The sequence below is a fragment of the Mirounga angustirostris genome, unplaced genomic scaffold, assembly GCF_029215605.1.
Source record: "Mirounga angustirostris isolate CCGP_5_RB_7025 unplaced genomic scaffold, mMirAng1.0.hap1 SCAF_8, whole genome shotgun sequence".
Lineage (NCBI taxonomy): Eukaryota > Metazoa > Chordata > Mammalia > Carnivora > Phocidae > Mirounga > Mirounga angustirostris.
The window spans coordinates 10,359,799-10,377,199 of NW_026991716.1; the positions used below are offsets into that span (position 1 = coordinate 10,359,799).

Sequence of the window (17,401 nt, forward strand, 5' to 3'; positions counted from 1 at the left end):
ACTTCTTCCTGTGGAAGAGCCCAGCGAAAGCCCTCACCCCATCCTTTTCTAGCCTGAAGAACCAACTGTGGCAGGAAAACAGGTTCACTCTGTGGCCTCGAGGGGGTAATTGGTACTTTTGAGGGACTCCCAAGAGGACTGATGGGCACTGATGTTGAGGGCATACCCTGTTGGGGATTGTTCTAAGGACCGCTTTTCATTTCATACTGTGAAACCCCGGACACTTAGGGAATGTGGTAGGGTCACATCTACTGAGCATTGTTCAGTTACCTAGGCTGGGGGAGTCCTGATCCATAAATAACAACAAGACCTGATGCTTATTTTACCCTACCTTGTTCAGAGCCTGCCCTAAGGGTGCCCTGCACAATAGGTAAGCGCCATCATCATCACCATTTAGAGATGAGGCAATGGAAGCAGAGACAGGAGAAATGACTGGAATAAGGTCACACAGCTTGCAAGTGGCAGAGCTGGAATTTGAACCTGGGTTGCTTGACCCAGAAGTACATGCTTTCACTCCTTGCGCTAAGCTGCCTTTCTTCCTTTCTTTTTCTTTCTTTTTTTTTAAGATTTTATTTATTTATTTGACAGAGAGAGACACAGCGAGAGAGGGAACACAAGCAGGGGGAGTGGGAGAGGGAGAAGCAGGCTTCCCGTAGAGCAGGGAGCCCAATGCGGGGCTCGATCCCAGGACCCTGGGATCATGACCTGAGCCGAAGGCAGCAGCTTAATGACTGAGCCACCCAGGCGCCCCGGCAGCCTTTCTTTCTTTGACATGCTTATCATCTGTGTATCCAACTGTAAATATTCCCCTAATGAAGAGACTTATGGATGGAGGTCCCGGGATGTCTGCAATATTTTATGTAATTTATTGACATTCTCCATGCTGACAGAATGGATTAGCTACTGTTCATTGAGCATTTTCTTGTCTTCTCAGTCACATGGGTGCTTTTCCCAGGTTAATTCTACCCTCACTGTAGGATCTAGAAGCAGGAATGTAGCTCAGCCTTGATAGAACCTAGGAGGTTTTAGAAACCCCAAGGGTCTCTGTTCCCTAAGTCCCCTGAACAATGGCTTCATGATTATTCTTCTTCAGAGCAGCGTTCTGGTCCTCGTGTAACTATGAAAAATACAGCCACTCTGCAGCCCTCAGGTTGACTGCTGGGAGGTGCCAACCTCCATTCACAATGCTGTGATGAGAACATCACAGGTATTAACTCATTTTATCCTCATAACAACCTTACTTTTCCTATCATCAATTGCCATCATCCTATTTTACAAATAAGGAAACTGAGGCCCAAAAAAGTTAGTACAGATTTTCTTGCTCAGAAAGGGAAGGTTCAGAATTCAAACCAGACAGTCTGATTCCAAAGGTCACACCCTCAGTCACAACCCTTGGAACTCAAAGCCCAGATTTGCAGGGGGAAGAACCTGATAGACTCAGTTCATGGCAGGAATAGCCAGGAATACTGGTCCAATGAACTCTACCAGGCAGGTGGGGTTATATAGTACAAACATGGAAGCTGAAGCCTGGGAGCCAAGGGGTGAAGCATAGGGGGAGAACGAACTGCAAATGTAGAACATTGCATGCCAGGCATTTACTCAAAAAGGCGTCTACTACATCCTGTGTGGTAGGAGTTCAGATTCCCCATTATGCAACACATTGAAGATTAGTGGGGGTTGAACAACTTATTCCAAGCTACATGTAAATGAGAGAAGATTCAAACACAGCCCGTCTTAATCCTAAGCCTTACTTTATTCCAACACACTTTCAGAGGAGGAAGGCCAGGAGGACAGTTGAGAGAAGGTGTTACTAGGCAGATTGCATTTTCCATAAAGGGCTGCAAATATCACCCACCTTACATGATCTTCTTAAAGTATTAACTTTGGCATTTCCCCCATAGTCCTTGCCTTGGATTTGGGAGAGCTGTGTGACTCTGGCAGAAGTGACACCAGAGGACTTCTAAGGTAAGGTCAGATAAGAGCTGATACAGCGTGCACTGGTATTCTCGAAATGCTCACTCTTGGAACCCAGCCACCATGCTGTGAGCAAGCTCAAGCCTACCCATGCAGAAAGACCATATGGAGATGGAGCCTTGAGACTACTTAGAGTCAGAGAGAAGCCTGGCCTGTTCCAGCTGTTCCAACCCCCTCACGGTTCCCGCTCTAGCTACCATCTGACTGCAGTCATGTGATAGAACCAGAGCCAGAACTGCCCAGGTAAGCCCTTCTCAAATTGTTTCAGGTTGCTAGATTGGGGTCGGGGGATGTGTTATACAACAGCAATAACCGCAATAGCACTTTCCGAGGACCAGAAGTCTTGACACGGACGTGAGAGCCGCCTTCAAGTATCTGAGGGGCTGTCATGTACAAGAGGAGTTTGACTCTGAGTGTGAAGCTCTAGGAGACAGCACTCATGTCAACAGTTGGGATTTACAGAGAGGCAAATTTGATTCTTCATGGAGATCTTCTCTAACGATATAACGTTGGCATAGAGTCACCCAGCAGTGAGCACTCTGCCACCAAACATACTCAAGCAGAGGGATGGCCACTTTGGGGGATGTTGTAGAAGGGTCTAGAAGACTCCAAAAAGGCACTTTCTCACTCTAAAAAGATATGATTCCAAGCGAATTAAGGCTAGACTGTTTTGAAGAATAAATGCTTAGTAAACCCTTCTTAGAAGAGGCGAGGGCTGGGTGCCTGGGTGGCTCAGATGGTTAAGCGTCTGCCTTCGGCTCGGGTCATGATCCCAGGGTCCTGGGATCGAGTCCCGCATCGGGCTCCCTGCTAGGCGGGGAGCCTGCTTCTCCCTCTGCCTCTGCGTCTCTCTCTCTCTGACTCTCATGAATAAATAAATAAAACACTAAAAAAAAAAAAAAAAGAAGAGGTGAGGGCTAAAATGGACCTTTAAAGTTGGAGAAGGCTGGGAAAGGAAAGCAGAAGGAAGGACCACTCAGCAAAGAGCCACCGAGAGCTGTTTAACTGGCAGCACCTTGTCTATCATTCCCCCTCTTGCCTTAAGACTTCTTCTCATCCATTTGGGTGGGTTGTGGGCCATCATTTTTCTAGACCTAGTCAGCAACTAGCCTTCTGCCTCCCCCAGTCCTCACATCCCATTGATTGCTAAGTCATTCATTCCACTCTCTACAATAAGCCCCGCATCTGTTCCTCCTGTTCTAGCCATCACCACTTGTCATCAAGATGACTGCATCAGCACTCTGAGTCATTCCTCAGGATGCTCTGAACCTGTCAGTCCCCAGCTTCCAAACCAAAAACCTTTGGTCAATTCCCACTGCCTTTAGAATAGAGTTGAGGGGCGCCTGGGTGGCTCAATCATTAAGCATCTGCCTTTGGCTCAGGTCATAATCCCAGGGTTCTGGGATCGAGCCCCGCATCATGCTCCCTGCTCCGCGGGAGGCCTGCTTCTCCCTCTCCCACTCCCCCTGCTTGTGTTCCCTCTCTCACTATGTCTCTCCCTGTCAAATAAATAAATAAAATCTTAAAAAAAAAAGAGTTGAAACTTTTTTTTTATTCTTATGTTAATCCCCATACATTACATCATTAGTTTTAGATGTAGTGTTCCATGATTCATTGTTTGTGCATAACACCCAGTGCTCCATGCAGAATGTGCCCTCCTCAATACCCACCACCAGGCTAACCCATCCTCCCACCCCCCTCCCCTCTAGAACCCTCAGTTTGTTTTTCAGAGTCCATCGTCTCTCATGGTTCGTCTACCCCTCCGATTTCCCCTGCTTCATTCTTCCCCTCCTGCTACCTTCTTCTTTTTTTTTTTTCTTAACATATATTGCATTATTTGTTTCAGAGGTACAGATCTGAGAGTCAACAGTCTTGCACAATTCACAGCGCTTACCAGAGCACATACCCTCCCCAGTGTCTATCACCCAGTCACCCCATCCCTCCCACCCCACCCCCCACTCCAGCAACCCTCAGTTTGTTTCCTGCGATTAAGAATTCCTCATATCGAAACTTTTTTTAATAAAGATTTTATTTATTTATTTATTTATTAAAAGATTTTATTTATTTATTCATGAGAGACAGAGCGAGAGAGAGAGGCAGAGGGAGAAGCAGGTTCCCAAGGAACAGGGAGCCCGATGCGGGACTCGATCACAAGACCCTGAGATCATGACCTGAGCCGAAGGCAGATGGCTTAACCATCTGAGCCACCCAGGCGCCCAAAATTTTATTTCTTTGAGAGAGAGAGCAGGAGTAGGGGGAGGGCCAGAGGGAGAGGGAGAAGCAGACTTCCCGCTGAGCAGGGAGCCCAAATAGGGCTCGATCCTGGGATCCTGGGATCCTGGGATCCTGACCTGAACCAAAGGCAGATGCTTAACTGACTAAGCCACCCAGGCACCCCTGGAGTTGAAACTTCTTAGTCAGGCATTCAAGGCTTTCATGATATGGCAGAGAATTAAGATGAGAGGAGTAAGGACGTAAAATGAGAAGGGTTGGGGGAGGGGGAGAGGGAAAGAAACACTAATCCCTCTATTAGTTTCTTAGGGCTGCTGTAACAAATTACCACAAACTGCGCCGTTTAATACAACAGAAATTTGTTCTGTTCTAGTTTGGGAGGCTACAAGTCCAAAATCAAGGTGTTGGAAGAGTTATGCTCCCTCTGACGGCTCTAGGAAAGAATCCTTCCTTGCCTCTTTCTACCTTCTCAGAGCTTCTGGAAATTCTTGGCATTTCTTGGCTTCTGGCTCCCATCACTCTGATCTCTGCCTCCATCTTCACATGGCTATCTTCTCTGTGTGTGGGGTTCCAAATCTCCTGGTTCTTTCTCTTATAAAGATACCAGACATTGGATTTAAGGCTTATCCCAGTATGACCTCATTTTAACTTGATTATGCCTGCAGAGCCCTGTTTCCAAATAAGGTCATATTCACAGATACTAGGGGTTATGGAATCTTGCTTGTGAAAAGGTTATGGATGACGTGAAGCACTTCAGGAACAGGGAAGGTAATATTAAATAGGGTACTAGATTACCAGAAGGGATTTTTTTTTTTTTAAGCAATGGAATAGCATGCATGATCAAAGGATGCACTTTTTTTTTTTTTAAAGATTTTATTTATTTATTTGACAGAGAGAGACACAGTGAGAGAGGGAACACAAGCAGGGGGAGTGAGAAAGGGAGAAGCAGGCTTCCCACTGAGCAGGGAGCCCGATGTGGGGCTCGATTCCAGGACCCTGGGATCATGACCTGAGCCAAAGGCAGATGCTTAACGACTGAGCCACCCAGGCACCCCCAAAGGATACAATTTTAATCAAGAAAAAAATCAGTCTGGAAGCTGAATATAGGGGAGATTATAGAAGGTAAAACCAGGAAGTTAAGAGAATGCCTGAGTAGCCTGAAGGTGAGGAGAAAGGCACAGAACTAGCCGGTTAGCCCCAGGAGGTTGTTAATCTTGCTTCTTTTGTTCAGCATTGTATTCCAAGAGCCTAGAACAGTGTCTGTCACATAGTAGATCCTTGGGACACATTTGTTGGATAGATGGATGGGTGGACAAAGTAGGCTTTCGCTAGTAGGAATGGAAAAGAAAGATGCCACAAGCCTTTCAGAGGTGAGCCGAATTAGTGGACCCTGGAACAAGATAGAAGTGTGGAGGAGCATGATTCAAAGGCAAGCCCACAACGTGGCACCTGTTGGAGACAGAATTGAACCTCTCTCTCACCACCTGCCCACACAGTAGCATTATACCTGACTCCCGTGCTATCCGCCACCCCCCCCCCCGAGTGTGAATCTGGGGTACAGGATGCCTAACTTGATCCATGTCTGCGTGTACCCTTTACAGCACCCTGCACACAGTAGGCCCCCAATTCAACTTTCAATGAACTTAGGAATGATTGAATTTCCACATTTAAGCAACATCGAAATACGTCCCCCAGATTTAAACTCTGAATTTTATACTTTTGTGCCTTCAAAATGCCTGGCACACGGTAAGCTCCCGATAAGCACTTGTTGAACCAGACAGAATAAGTCAGATTCACCCCGTTCCGCCCTGGCAGCGAGGTCTGCATTTGGCAGGACGACAGAACCCACTGCTGTTAAATTCTTACGTAAGAGTGAATGACCCTCCCAGCCTACTTGACGTCTCTCACAGGAGACGTGGGGGGGCAGGGCAGGGAAGGCCCGGGGAGCGAGAGCGGTGTTGAGAAACACACACCCTTTTCGGTGGTAGACGCACAGATTCATTTCCAGCCTCGGTCCCCGACATCGATCTGAAAAGAGCCTGCACGCTGGTGTGGGGCGGGCGGAGGGGGCGGCGTGCCGGCCTTTCGGTCGAGGCGCGTTTCATTCCGTGGGCAAGGCCTGCCCACCCGGCACGCCCCGGGGCTCCGAGTCTGCGGGCACTCAGTGCCAGGCTGTGCCCCCGGGATCCCCGCGGGCGCCGGCACGCCGCAGACTTGGCCCGCCTCCCGCCCGCCACCCCCGAGGCGTCCGCCCCCGCGGCCCCGGGCCCGAGCCGCTCGCCGTTCGCGCCCGCGCCGGGCCCGGCCTTCCCTGCGCCCAGGGGCGCCGGCGGGCGGCGCGCGGAAGATGGCGGCGCGGCCGGGCCCGGCGCGGGCGCGAGGGGGCGCGGCGCGGCGCGCTCGGCTGGGCCGGCGCGGCTAGAGCGGCGCCTGGGCCCGGCGGCGCGGCCTCCTCCCGCCCGCGCCGCCGCCGCCGCCGCCGCCGCCGCCGCGCCCCGCCCCGCGCGCCCGCCCGCCCCTCCCCGGCCCGGCCGTGCCCCGCGTCGCGCTCCCCCGGGATGGCCCGCGCGCCTCGGCGCTGCCTCGCGGAGCACACGGCGGAGCGGCGGCGGCCGCGCTCGGGGGGCGCGCGGCGGCGGCGGCGGCGGCGGCGGCGGCGCGGCGCGTGAGGGGCCGCCTCGGGCCGAGCGGGCGCCGCCAACATGTCGGATACCAAGGTAAAAGTTGCCGTCCGCGTCCGGCCCATGAACCGGCGAGGTGAGGAGCTTTCCGCTCGTTTCTGTCTGTGGTCGGGCCGAGGGCGGGGGCAACTTTGCCAAGTGCGGGGCCGCGGGGTCGGGGCGGCGAGAGCGCGGCGGGGCCGCGGGGCCTGGGCGGCGGCGGCGGCGGCGGCGCACTGGGCGCCGAGCCCCCGGCGCGCGGCGCGCGGCTCGCGGCTCCCGGCTGGCCCCCCCCCCCCCGGCCAGCCCCGCGCGAGCCCCGCGCCCGGGGGCTGGAGGCGCGGCGCGCGGCTCGCGGCTCCCGGCTGGCCCCCCCCCCCCCCCCCGGCCAGCCCCGCGCGAGCCCCGCGCCCGGGGGCTGGAGGCGCGGCGCGCGGCTCGCGGCTCCCGGCTGGCCCCCCCCCCCCCCCCGGCCAGCCCCGCGCGAGCCCCGCGCCCGGGGGCTGGAGGCGCGGCGCGCGGCTCGCGGCTCCCGGCTGCCCCCCCCCCCCCCGGCCAGCCCCGCGCGAGCCCCGCGCCCGGGGGCTGGAGGCGCGGCGCGCGGCTCGCGGCTCCCGGCTGGCCCCCCCCCCCCCGGCCAGCCCCGCGCGAGCCCCGCGCCCGGGGGCTGGAGGCGCGGCGCGCGGCTCGCGGCTCCCGGCTGGCCCCCCCCCCCCCGGCCAGCCCCGCGCGAGCCCCGCGCCCGGGGGCTGGAGGCGCGGCGCGCGGCTCGCGGCTCCCGGCTGGCCCCCCCCCCCCCGGCCAGCCCCGCGTGAGCCCCGCGCCCGGGGGCTGGAGGCGCGGCGCGCGGCTCGCGGCTCCCGGCTGGCCCCCCCCCCCCCGGCCAGCCCCGCGCGAGCCCCGCGCCCGGGGGCTGGAGGCGCGGGTGCTCGCCTCGGCAACGGCCCTCTCCCCTTCTGCTTTCAGAACTGGAACTGAACACCAAGTGCGTGGTGGAGATGGAAGGCAATCAGACGGTCCTGCACCCTCCTCCTGCTAACACCAAACAGGGAGAAAGGTAAAGCGGGCGCCGAGAGGGCGGCAGGAGGAGCCCACCCCGCAGTCCCCGGCAAGTTTGAGCCCGGAAAATGGGAGTACTCTTCCCTATTGTTAGGAGGACGGCTTCACGTTTGCCGCACGCTCCTGTCTGAAGCTGCGGCAAGTCCAAGTTCCTCTGCTCCCGCCGCCCCCCTCCTTGTCCCCTCCCGTCTAGAGCGGCATCAGCCCGGGCACCCGCGCCGCAGCCGGCACCAGTCCTCCGCGTACCTGGCCGGCTTCGGGGCACCCGGAGAGAGGGGGCCGGATGGGACCCCAGAGACGAGCAGCCCCACATTTTGCAGATAAGAAGACAGGCCTCAGGCGGGCAAGGGACCACCCCAAGGCCTTGTTTCCGTGGAACCCAGTGCCCCCTCGTTTTTTTCTACCGCTGCACACTTTGCTTTATTTGGCGGAATTGTTTAGGGACTTTGTAAAATGGGGGGAGGGGGGAACCCTCATAATAAAGCAGAACAGTATTGTATGATGCAGGCTCAGGCGTGGACCATTTAAAATCTATTATTTTGTTGGTGCCGGGTCGAGATAATGCCTGAATGTAATGCGCGAATTTTGATTTTCAAGGAAACAAAAGTGGTGCCCTGAGCTGTGTAGACACTGGGGGGATGTTTAAAAAGGGGCTGCATTTACTAGATGGCAACATATTTGCATTTGAAAAGTGGTAACTCTTGGATCCTTATTAATTCTGCTCTATTCCACGCAGCAGTATGGGAAAATGCCTTAAAATAATTTGAATATTTGGCATTTTTCTGGTAAGCCCCTGAGAAGAAAACGGTTGGAATTCATTCAGTATAGCAATGCAGTAGCTTGTAAAAATAGAAAAGAAAAAAAAAAAAAAACTGGCAGATTTGACAGAATTAATTCCTCTGGGACATGAGTATGAGTGTGTTTCTAAAAGTCACCTGTTGATTGATGCACTACAATTTAGTGATTTTTTGCTCTTGGGAGATTTTTTCACTGGATAGAGGCTGAAGTAGGGTTATTTTATTGCTAAAGGACGCAGTTGCCCCTATTCTATAATCATGTGGTGTTCAGGCACAATTTTGCTAAATTCAGGGGAAGAAGTTGTCAGGAGGTAAGATTGGGAGTCCTTTGCTTTTTGTGCTGAGGGTGGAAATTTTTATTCAGTTTGCAAACATTCTGCTACCTATAGCAGATAGGGTGATAGTAAATAGCTAAAGTTATATTTAAAATGTTGTGTTAAACACTTTTCAGTAATAGATGTATCCTTGGATAATATTTTTAGATACATTTTAAAGACTTACAGTATTTTAGATACATTTCTAGTGGTGTAGTTGTATATTTCATGGTGCTAGTGAACTGAGTAAATTTCAGTATTTACAGATTAAATTAGATGTCCACATCATCAACAGTTTTTCTGAAACTGGTTATTTTTTTATTGTTTCCTCTGCAAATTCTGCTGGGCCAGATTCTTCAAAGCAGCCTGGGAAACAGGTAGAATATGAGCTCCTGTTAATGTAGCCACTGCTTCTGTTTTTCCTTGCTGGTTTGGCACCTGCTCCTTGTCACTCTTAACCATAGGGAGTGCTGCAGTTAGCTTACTGTTTAATGAAATGAAGCTTTCCGATTTGTGGAGAGAAACATTTAATTTTGTGGAACCTGGATAAGAAATGATAACTGTAGATAGGTGGTTAGAAATGCTAAATAATTAGTTGATCATTTTTAGGGCCACCACTGCAGTTACGAATCGGGATCTTTTAAGTAAAGACTTGTAGGGTGACTTGGGGATTTATCCATCTGCTGGCTTATTGGAATAGCCCCTTATCTGAAACTAAGAATAGCATTGAAACATGGGAGTTCTCTTGTTTTGTCCCCCTGACAGATAGGATTCTTTGGTGGATGGACCCTTTCTGTGGGCTTCTACCTGGGTACTGGTCACTCAGTTTACAGAAAACTTGACTGGAGTCTATCCAGCAGTGCTGCTTGTAGGTTAGGATTACTGTCTTTGCAAGAATGGAGACACCAAATGCCTTTTGATTTTCGTTATGTAGTCTGGTTTCATATTTCTCCACCAGGTTTTCCCCTTAAAGCAGCAGTGTATTTAAAAATAGAAATGATTCCTCCTTTGGGCTCTGGGTTGATTAATTACAACAATGCTTCATGTTATCTTTGCAATTCATTTCTATCATTTATTTTGGATAGAGCTCAGGGAAAGGTGAGAATATTATTTTTCTTACCTAGAAGTTCAAGGCTTGAACTCTAAGAAGTCTTTAAATAATATTGGCAAACCTGTGTCAAAGTGAGAATTATCATCTTCCTGAAAATTGCAAGAAATTACTAATGTATTAACTATGAATAGAAATTTTAAATTAGTGGGTGAAAGTTTTCAGTCTTACCAGTAAAAACAAGCAAGGATGCTTTGATTTCCAGGAGAAGAAACAGGTAGGCTTAGCTTTCATTATTTCCCCCCTTTATGGAATAAAAGCCAAGACTACATGTTAAGGACTGAAAGATCATAGGGCTTCTGAGGTTAAAGATACTTGTTTTTTGTTTGTTTGTTTGTTTTTTTATTTGAGAGAGAGGATGAGAGGAGAGAGAGAGAGCACATGAGAGGGGGGAGGGTCAGAAGGAGAAGCAGACTCCCCGCCGAGCAGGGAGCCCGATGCGGGACTCGATCCAGGGACTCCAGGATCATGACCCGAGCCGAAGGCAGTCGCTTAACCAACTGAGCCACCCAGGCGCCCAAAGATATTTGTTTTGAAATTCTAAGATTATAATACACTACAGGGGTCCAGGTTAATAGTTGGCATATATATCAATCACCATTTTGAAACATTAAGACATATATGAACATGTTTCTTAAAATACTGTTGCATTTACTATTCAGGAGATACTTATGAAGTTTACATCATATGGGATCCTTTCTCAGCACAGGATCCAAAGATCACTGTGGGCCTAGCGTGTATGTCAGAGGTTTGCACCTTTGAGAGATGTGGGAAGAGAGAGGGAAAAATAGTTGAAATACAATGCGGTAGGTTATGTTACATTATACTTCTGCCAATATATGTACCATATTATTTGGAAGTGACCTGTTTCCTCTTCTGTCTTCCTCTGAGGTTGCAAGCTCCCTGAAGGCAGGTACCTTATCCTACTTACGTTTGTGTCCCATGCCCGGAATAGCAGCTGGCCTATACATAGCAGGCACTCAGGAAATGTCTGCACTCTGTAGGTTCCCTAGTGTGATGAGGGTACCAAGGAGGGGTTGTGGAAGTGCATGGAATAGAATGCAGAAGCAAGGCAATTCAGGAGGGGGGACGAGAATGAGAAGCCCTGATTTGCCCAAATAGGTAACAGTTCAAAAACCACACTATGAACAGATATATAAAGTCCTCTTTTGCCCTGTTGTCTCCCCTATTCTTCCCATCCCCTCATCTCTCCAAAAACAGTGTATGTTTTCAGAAACACACAAACACATACATGCACGTGAATATAGTGTTTATGTGTATTTCAGCAAATACCTTTTCTGGCTTTAAATACCCGTATATTAATATTCATTCTTTTTTACATCACTTTGGATGGTAGTGGTGGTTTTAAAACTTAGATGGATGGCTTATGAATTTGATTTTTATAACTTTTAGGAAGTGAAGCTTTATCATGAAGAGAGTATAATGGAACTTGTTTCTATAGAAGTTTTTGTTTTTATTTTATGTAAAATGAATTGTTGGGTAAGCATTTAAAGCAATGTGCGTATGTACCTTAGCTAGGTTAAAAAAAAATGGGCTAAATTTAGGCCCTTAGTAAAAGAGCATCAAAGTTTTAGCTTCTTGCCCAATTTTTCCACACTGCAGTGTAGCTTGTAAAGTGTATCCTGGAAGGTCAGTGGAAGAAAGCTACCTCTCTTGGTCCACTATGTATATATTTTCTTGTTCGTGTATTTTATGTTGCAACTTTTTTTCCAAGTTGGCTTCACCTGCTATTCCAAAGGTGCCTAGGACGGCTCCTTCTGTTCAAATATCTTTGTAGAGCAGAAATTTAGAAATTAGTGGAAGTTATGTGAAATTTAAAAAATAGATCACCTAAGGGCGCCTGGGTGGCTCAGATGGTTAAGCGTCTGCCTTCGGCTCAGGTCATGATCTCAGGGTCCTGGGATCGAGTCCCGCATCAGGCTCCCTGCTCCTTGGGAGCCTGCTTCTCGCTCTGCCATTCTCTCTCTCTCATGAATAAATAAATAAAATCTTTAAAAAAAAAAAATAGATCACCTAAGAATCAGTAATATTCCACATTATAAAATTATTTCGGTGACTTTGAATTCTCTTCTGTTTTCTGTTGTTATATTTCTCTCTAGCTCAAATATTATAGTGAGTTGTAAGAAAGCAGAGCATTTAGATTTCATTAATATAAGAGTGATCATTCTTCATGCATGATAATAGTGGTATTTTAAAGAGCATTTTAATGGAATATTTTCATTAGCTGTCCGCGTTTGCCATGCCTTTGTTTTAAAATAAAGGTAGATTGGAATCTCTTACTTTTAAAAGCAAAACTAAAAGTAATTATAGTGCAGTGTAGATTAGAGTAGTGATTTAAAAATTATTTTGTTCACATTCCACAGTTAAAAATACATTTAACATCATGGACTATGTATGTGTGTGTGCATGAATGGAGGTTCATGAAAAATTGTACTGTGCAGTGTATCTATTACTTTCTATCCCTCTCTGTTCTAATTCATTTTATTTTATTTATTTTTTAAAGATTTTATTTATTTATTTGACAGAGACACAGAGAGAGAGGGAACACAAGCAGGGGAAGTGGGAGAGGGAGAAGCAGGCTTCTCGCTGAGCAGGGAGCCCGATGCGGGGCTCGATCCCAGGACCCTGGGATCATGACCTGAGCTGAAGGCAGATGCTTAACGACTGAACCACCCAGGCACCCCTGTTCTAATTCATTTTAAAAGTGATGATTGACTTACTGAATTAATTTCACAACCCACTAATGGGTTATAAATTTATAATTTGAAAAACACAAGTTTAGTGGGTAAGAGGTTGGGTTCTGAATATATGTGTGTGTGTGTGTGTGTGTATGTGCATGTAAAATCAGTGTACTTTATTAAAATTTTTAAAATTTTAATCTCTTCTGATTAAGTAATCAGAAGAGATTACTTAAAATAAGGGGGTTTTAACTCATGACCCCAAGATCTTCTGACTGAGCCAGCCGGGTGCCCTTAGTGTACATAATTTAAAGTGTAAAGTAGTTTTATAATTTATAAAATGTATGACAAAAAAGAAGGAATCCTCTTTTTCATTTCTTTCCACAGAGACAGCCATATATAGCAGTTTTAGCTCATTCTTTTGGAATTTCCTTCCATATTTCTGAATAACATGCTGGTAGTGCTAGGTTTTATTTGTTCTGTGTTCTCTTTCTATGCCCTATCCCCACCCCACCCCCAAATTCTTCCCATCCCCCATTCCCCCAATATACTTTTGATTTTATCAATATTTAGTGTTTGTTTATGTGATTATGTAATATAGTCAACTATTTACAGTTGAGCCATGTGCTCTTCTATGATTTCTTTTCCTGTCATACAGAATTTTTTGTTTTTCCTGGAGTTAACAGTTGTTTTTATTTTTTCCTTTTTCTTTAATTTGCTTCTTTTTCTATGTACTTATCCTTAATTCAACATTTAAATTTTCTGCCTCTTGCCTAAATCTCCTTTCAAGACATTTAAACATATTAGGGACTTTCTTGATTTCATCTTCTTAGAGACATTTCTCCTTAAACCTTCCAACATGCTTCTTTATGAACTGGTCGTCTTCTTTGCCTGACATAGTTGTCATCCTGGGGTTGCCTGTCACATTATTCTGAGGATTCCCTTTACCTCTCTTCTGTGTGGATCTCTTGTTTTTCTGTTTCCTTTTTCTTTCTTGGTTTACTGCCTTAATTTTGTGTAGAGCATATTCTTTAGTAGCTTCCTTAGAAAGGGTGTTTGGAAGGTAAGATTTTTGAAACTGTGGATATCTACTCTATCCACTCACCTCATTGATAGTTTAGGTGGGTATCAAATTTCATTTTAAAGACATTTGGTTGCTCTGTTGTCTTTTACTTTCCTGTGTTTCTGTTGAAAAGTCCAAAGCTATTTGGGTTTCTTTTTTTTTCTTAATTCTTTAAATTAAAAAAAAATTTTTTTTAAGATTTTATATATTTATTTGACAGAGAGAGAGAGAGCACACAAGCAGGGGGTAGTGTCAGAGGGAGAGGGAGAAGCAGGCTCCCTGCTGAGCACAGAGCCTGACACAGGGCTAAATCCCAGGACCCTAGGATCATGACCTGAGATGTAGCAGATGCTTAACCAGCTAAGCCACACAGGCACCCCGCTATTTGGGTTTTTAATCCTTTAGATGTGACATAGATTTTCATTCTTTAGAATCTTGTAGAATATTCTTTTCTTCTCCACTTTTGAGAAATCACAACAAGCCTTTTTGACCTGGAAATGTGTGTCCTTCTTGTCTTTTTGTTCTGCCTTCTGGAAGATTTCCTCCGTTTTATCTTAATAGCCCTTAATGTTTAATTTTTCTTTTACCCCATCATATTTTTAATTTCCAAGAGCTCTTTTTTTGGCCTCTGACTTTTTTTTTTTTAAATAGTATCCTATTTTTGTATTTTCGGTCTCTTTTTGAGGACATTAATGATAGTTTTCTATATATGGTCTACTCTTTACTTTTAAGTGTGTTGTTTTGTTTGTTAAAGTGTGAAGTAGTTTTATAAAAGCTAGTTTAAAATAAAGGCAGCTTGATCTCTGTCTTCTGTGTTAAGGACCTTGCTCAGATGTAGCTGAATGCAGCTAGACTCTCATTTCTCCAGGGCAAGGATGATACATGATTCATCTTTGTAATCTCAGTGCCTAGATTCAAGAATGCCCAACACACAGGAGGCATTTTGTTAGTTCTCTTCACTGCTAAAAAAAAAAAAAAAAAAAAGAGATTATTAAAACCTTCTGTCCAGTCTCTTTTATATTTAACTTCCAACAATGGAAATAAAAATAATGATTTCCTTTTCCATAAGAGCATATGTAAATGTTATAATTGAAGGTAGTAGCTGCCCTAGACAATGCTTAATTACCAGCATTCATGAAGATAATTAGCTATAGTCAGTACAAAAAAGCTGTAAAAAGTAGAAAAATCCTATTTTTTGCATCACTAAAATTTTAGTTGAGAGATTTTTTTGGAATTACTTTTAATTTAAAAATATGTATGCTTGTTGGGGTGGGAAAATTTTTCTACATGATACCAAACTGGCCAGTTTATCACCCCACCAGTTAACTTGGTTGCTTCTGGCAAAATCTAGTTAGAGATAAGTGGATAACTTGGATTGTTTCTGATTTTTTTTTTTTTTAAAGATTTTATTTATTTGAGAGCGAGAATGAGAGACAGCATGAGAGGGAGGAGGGTCAGAGGGAGAAGCAGACTCCCCGCCGAGCAGGGAGCCCGATGCGGGATTCGATCCCGGGACTCCAGGATCATGACCTGAGCCGAAGGCAGTTGCTCAACCAACTGAGCCACCCAGGCGCCCTTGTTTCTGATTTTTAACAAAATTACACATGCCATGCACTCATATTTTTAAGGAATTTTCAGGAATGAGTTTCCCCAAATAGCAGGCTTCTTGAAGACTTCAGGGTTTCTCAGGGTTATTCAGCCACACTTACCCTTTCTCAAATCTTCCCTCTAGCTATGGTAGAGAAGGTGTTTATGCATTTAGAATTTAAAGGAGTTTGGAGAACATTACCAGCACAGGAAACAGAATAACAGAGAAACCAACACAGAAACACCCAGAAAGATTACATTGTGCCTTGACAATGTAAGAATTACATTGTCAGTTTACTAACAACAGAGCTGTCAGTAAAGGAAGTAAGGCTAAAATTTATATGAAAACATGTATTAAAACAACCAAGAGTTGATTTATGTGGGATTCAGGAGCTACCTTTTTTTTTTTTAAGATTTATTTAGTAGAGAGAGAGAGAGAGCGCGAGCGGGTGCACGCGCCTGTGTGAGCAGGGGGAGAGGCAGAAGGAGAGGGAGAGAGAGTTTCATGCAGACTCCCTGCTGAGCATGGAGCCTGACAAGGGGCTCGAAATCAGGACCCTGAGATCATGACCTGAGCCAAAATCAAGAGTCGGCCACCCAATCGTTTTGAGCCACCCAGGCACCCCAGGAGCTATCTTTTCAAAGAAAGTCACTCTACAAAATATTTCTGGGACTTTAGACTTGGAAATGTAAGAAGAAAATGTGAGAAGTTCCTCCTTGCAAATTAGTTTATTGGCATTTTATCACCCAACAATTATGTGGAAACTAAAAAAACAAGTCAAGTTTTCACATCTTTAAAATTTTATTTGTAAAAATCTGTAATTCCGATATTTGTTGGATCTAAGGTTAAACGGAAAGTAGAGAGAAGAAATTCTTGTAGACTCCCAGGAATAGGACAACCCATCTAAGCCTCATTATTTGCTTGAGTCCTGTCTGGATTTCCTGTTTCTCTGAGATGAGCAATTCACTGAATCACTGATGAAGCGATAGAACTGTTTTACCAGATTGTTCTTGCAATGGACTTTTCACATCAAAGCACAATTGTATCTTTTTTAAAAAATTGCTTCCTTAGATATTCTAAAACGTTTTTTCATAGGTATCTATAAGATATAAGACAGAAGGAAAAAGGGGTAGGATCACTGTCTGGCCAAGCCTAAGCAGTTCTTTTTCCTCTACCTTCATTTTGTCCTTGTCCAAGTAATAGACAAATTTGCAGTTACAATTTTGTGTTTTGCTTTTCTCCCATTTATATTTTTTTATGCTATATCATTTTCACAATTATAATTTTAATAATTGAATAGTCTGTTGATTTTCATAATTTTTAACCATTTAAAAATTTATGGGGGACGCCTGGGTGGCTCATTTGGTTAAGTGGCTGCCTTCGGCTCAGGTCATGATCCCAGGGTCCTGGGATCGAGCCCCGCATCGGGCTCCCTGCTCCGCGGGAAGCCTGCTTCTCCCTCTCCCATTCCCCCTGCTTGTATTCCCTCTCTCGCTGTGTCTCTCTCTGTCAAATAAATAAATAAAATCTTTAAAAAAAAAATATATATATATATATAAAAAATATTTTTGGGCCTTAAGATTGTTTCTCTTAATGATTATACATAGCTGAGAGCATCTTCATGAAACTTTTTAGAATCCTTTGCTAACTGAAAGGCATTTCTTCTCAAACATGCTTGCCAACACAAAAATACACCTTTGAAATTGTATGCCAACATGAACTATTTTCTTAATTATAATGGAATTAAAAGTTGATAATTTGCAGATTTAAGTATGAGATAGGTGATGGGGAAAATGATTTTGTATGGGCAGTAACAAGACCAGGAGTTCTCGCCCTTAAGTGTGCATCAGAGTTTTGGAGAGCCCCACCCCAAAAGTTCTGATCCAGTAGGTCTGTGATGTGGCTTG

The 17,401-nt window shown here is 46.1% G+C and overlaps 1 protein-coding gene across 16 annotated transcripts in view; it reads left to right on the forward strand.

Annotated features, from left to right (window-relative positions):
- Window positions 1-6,798: 6,798 nt before the first annotated feature.
- The window catches only part of KIF13A (kinesin family member 13A), a 208,089-nt gene continuing 197,486 nt past the window's right edge, over window positions 6,799-17,401 (forward strand). For 15 of the 16 annotated variants that reach the window (XM_064597116.1, XM_064597118.1, XM_064597121.1 and 12 more), the window contains exons 1-2: window positions 6,799-6,963; window positions 7,833-7,923. In XM_064597116.1, the coding sequence (XP_064453186.1) occupies window positions 6,909-6,963; window positions 7,833-7,923 (146 nt within the window). In that variant the 5' untranslated portion in view covers window positions 6,799-6,908. Of the gene's footprint in view, window positions 6,964-7,832; window positions 7,924-17,401 lie in introns of those variants that run through there. The other variant, XM_064597123.1, reaches the window with a different exon arrangement.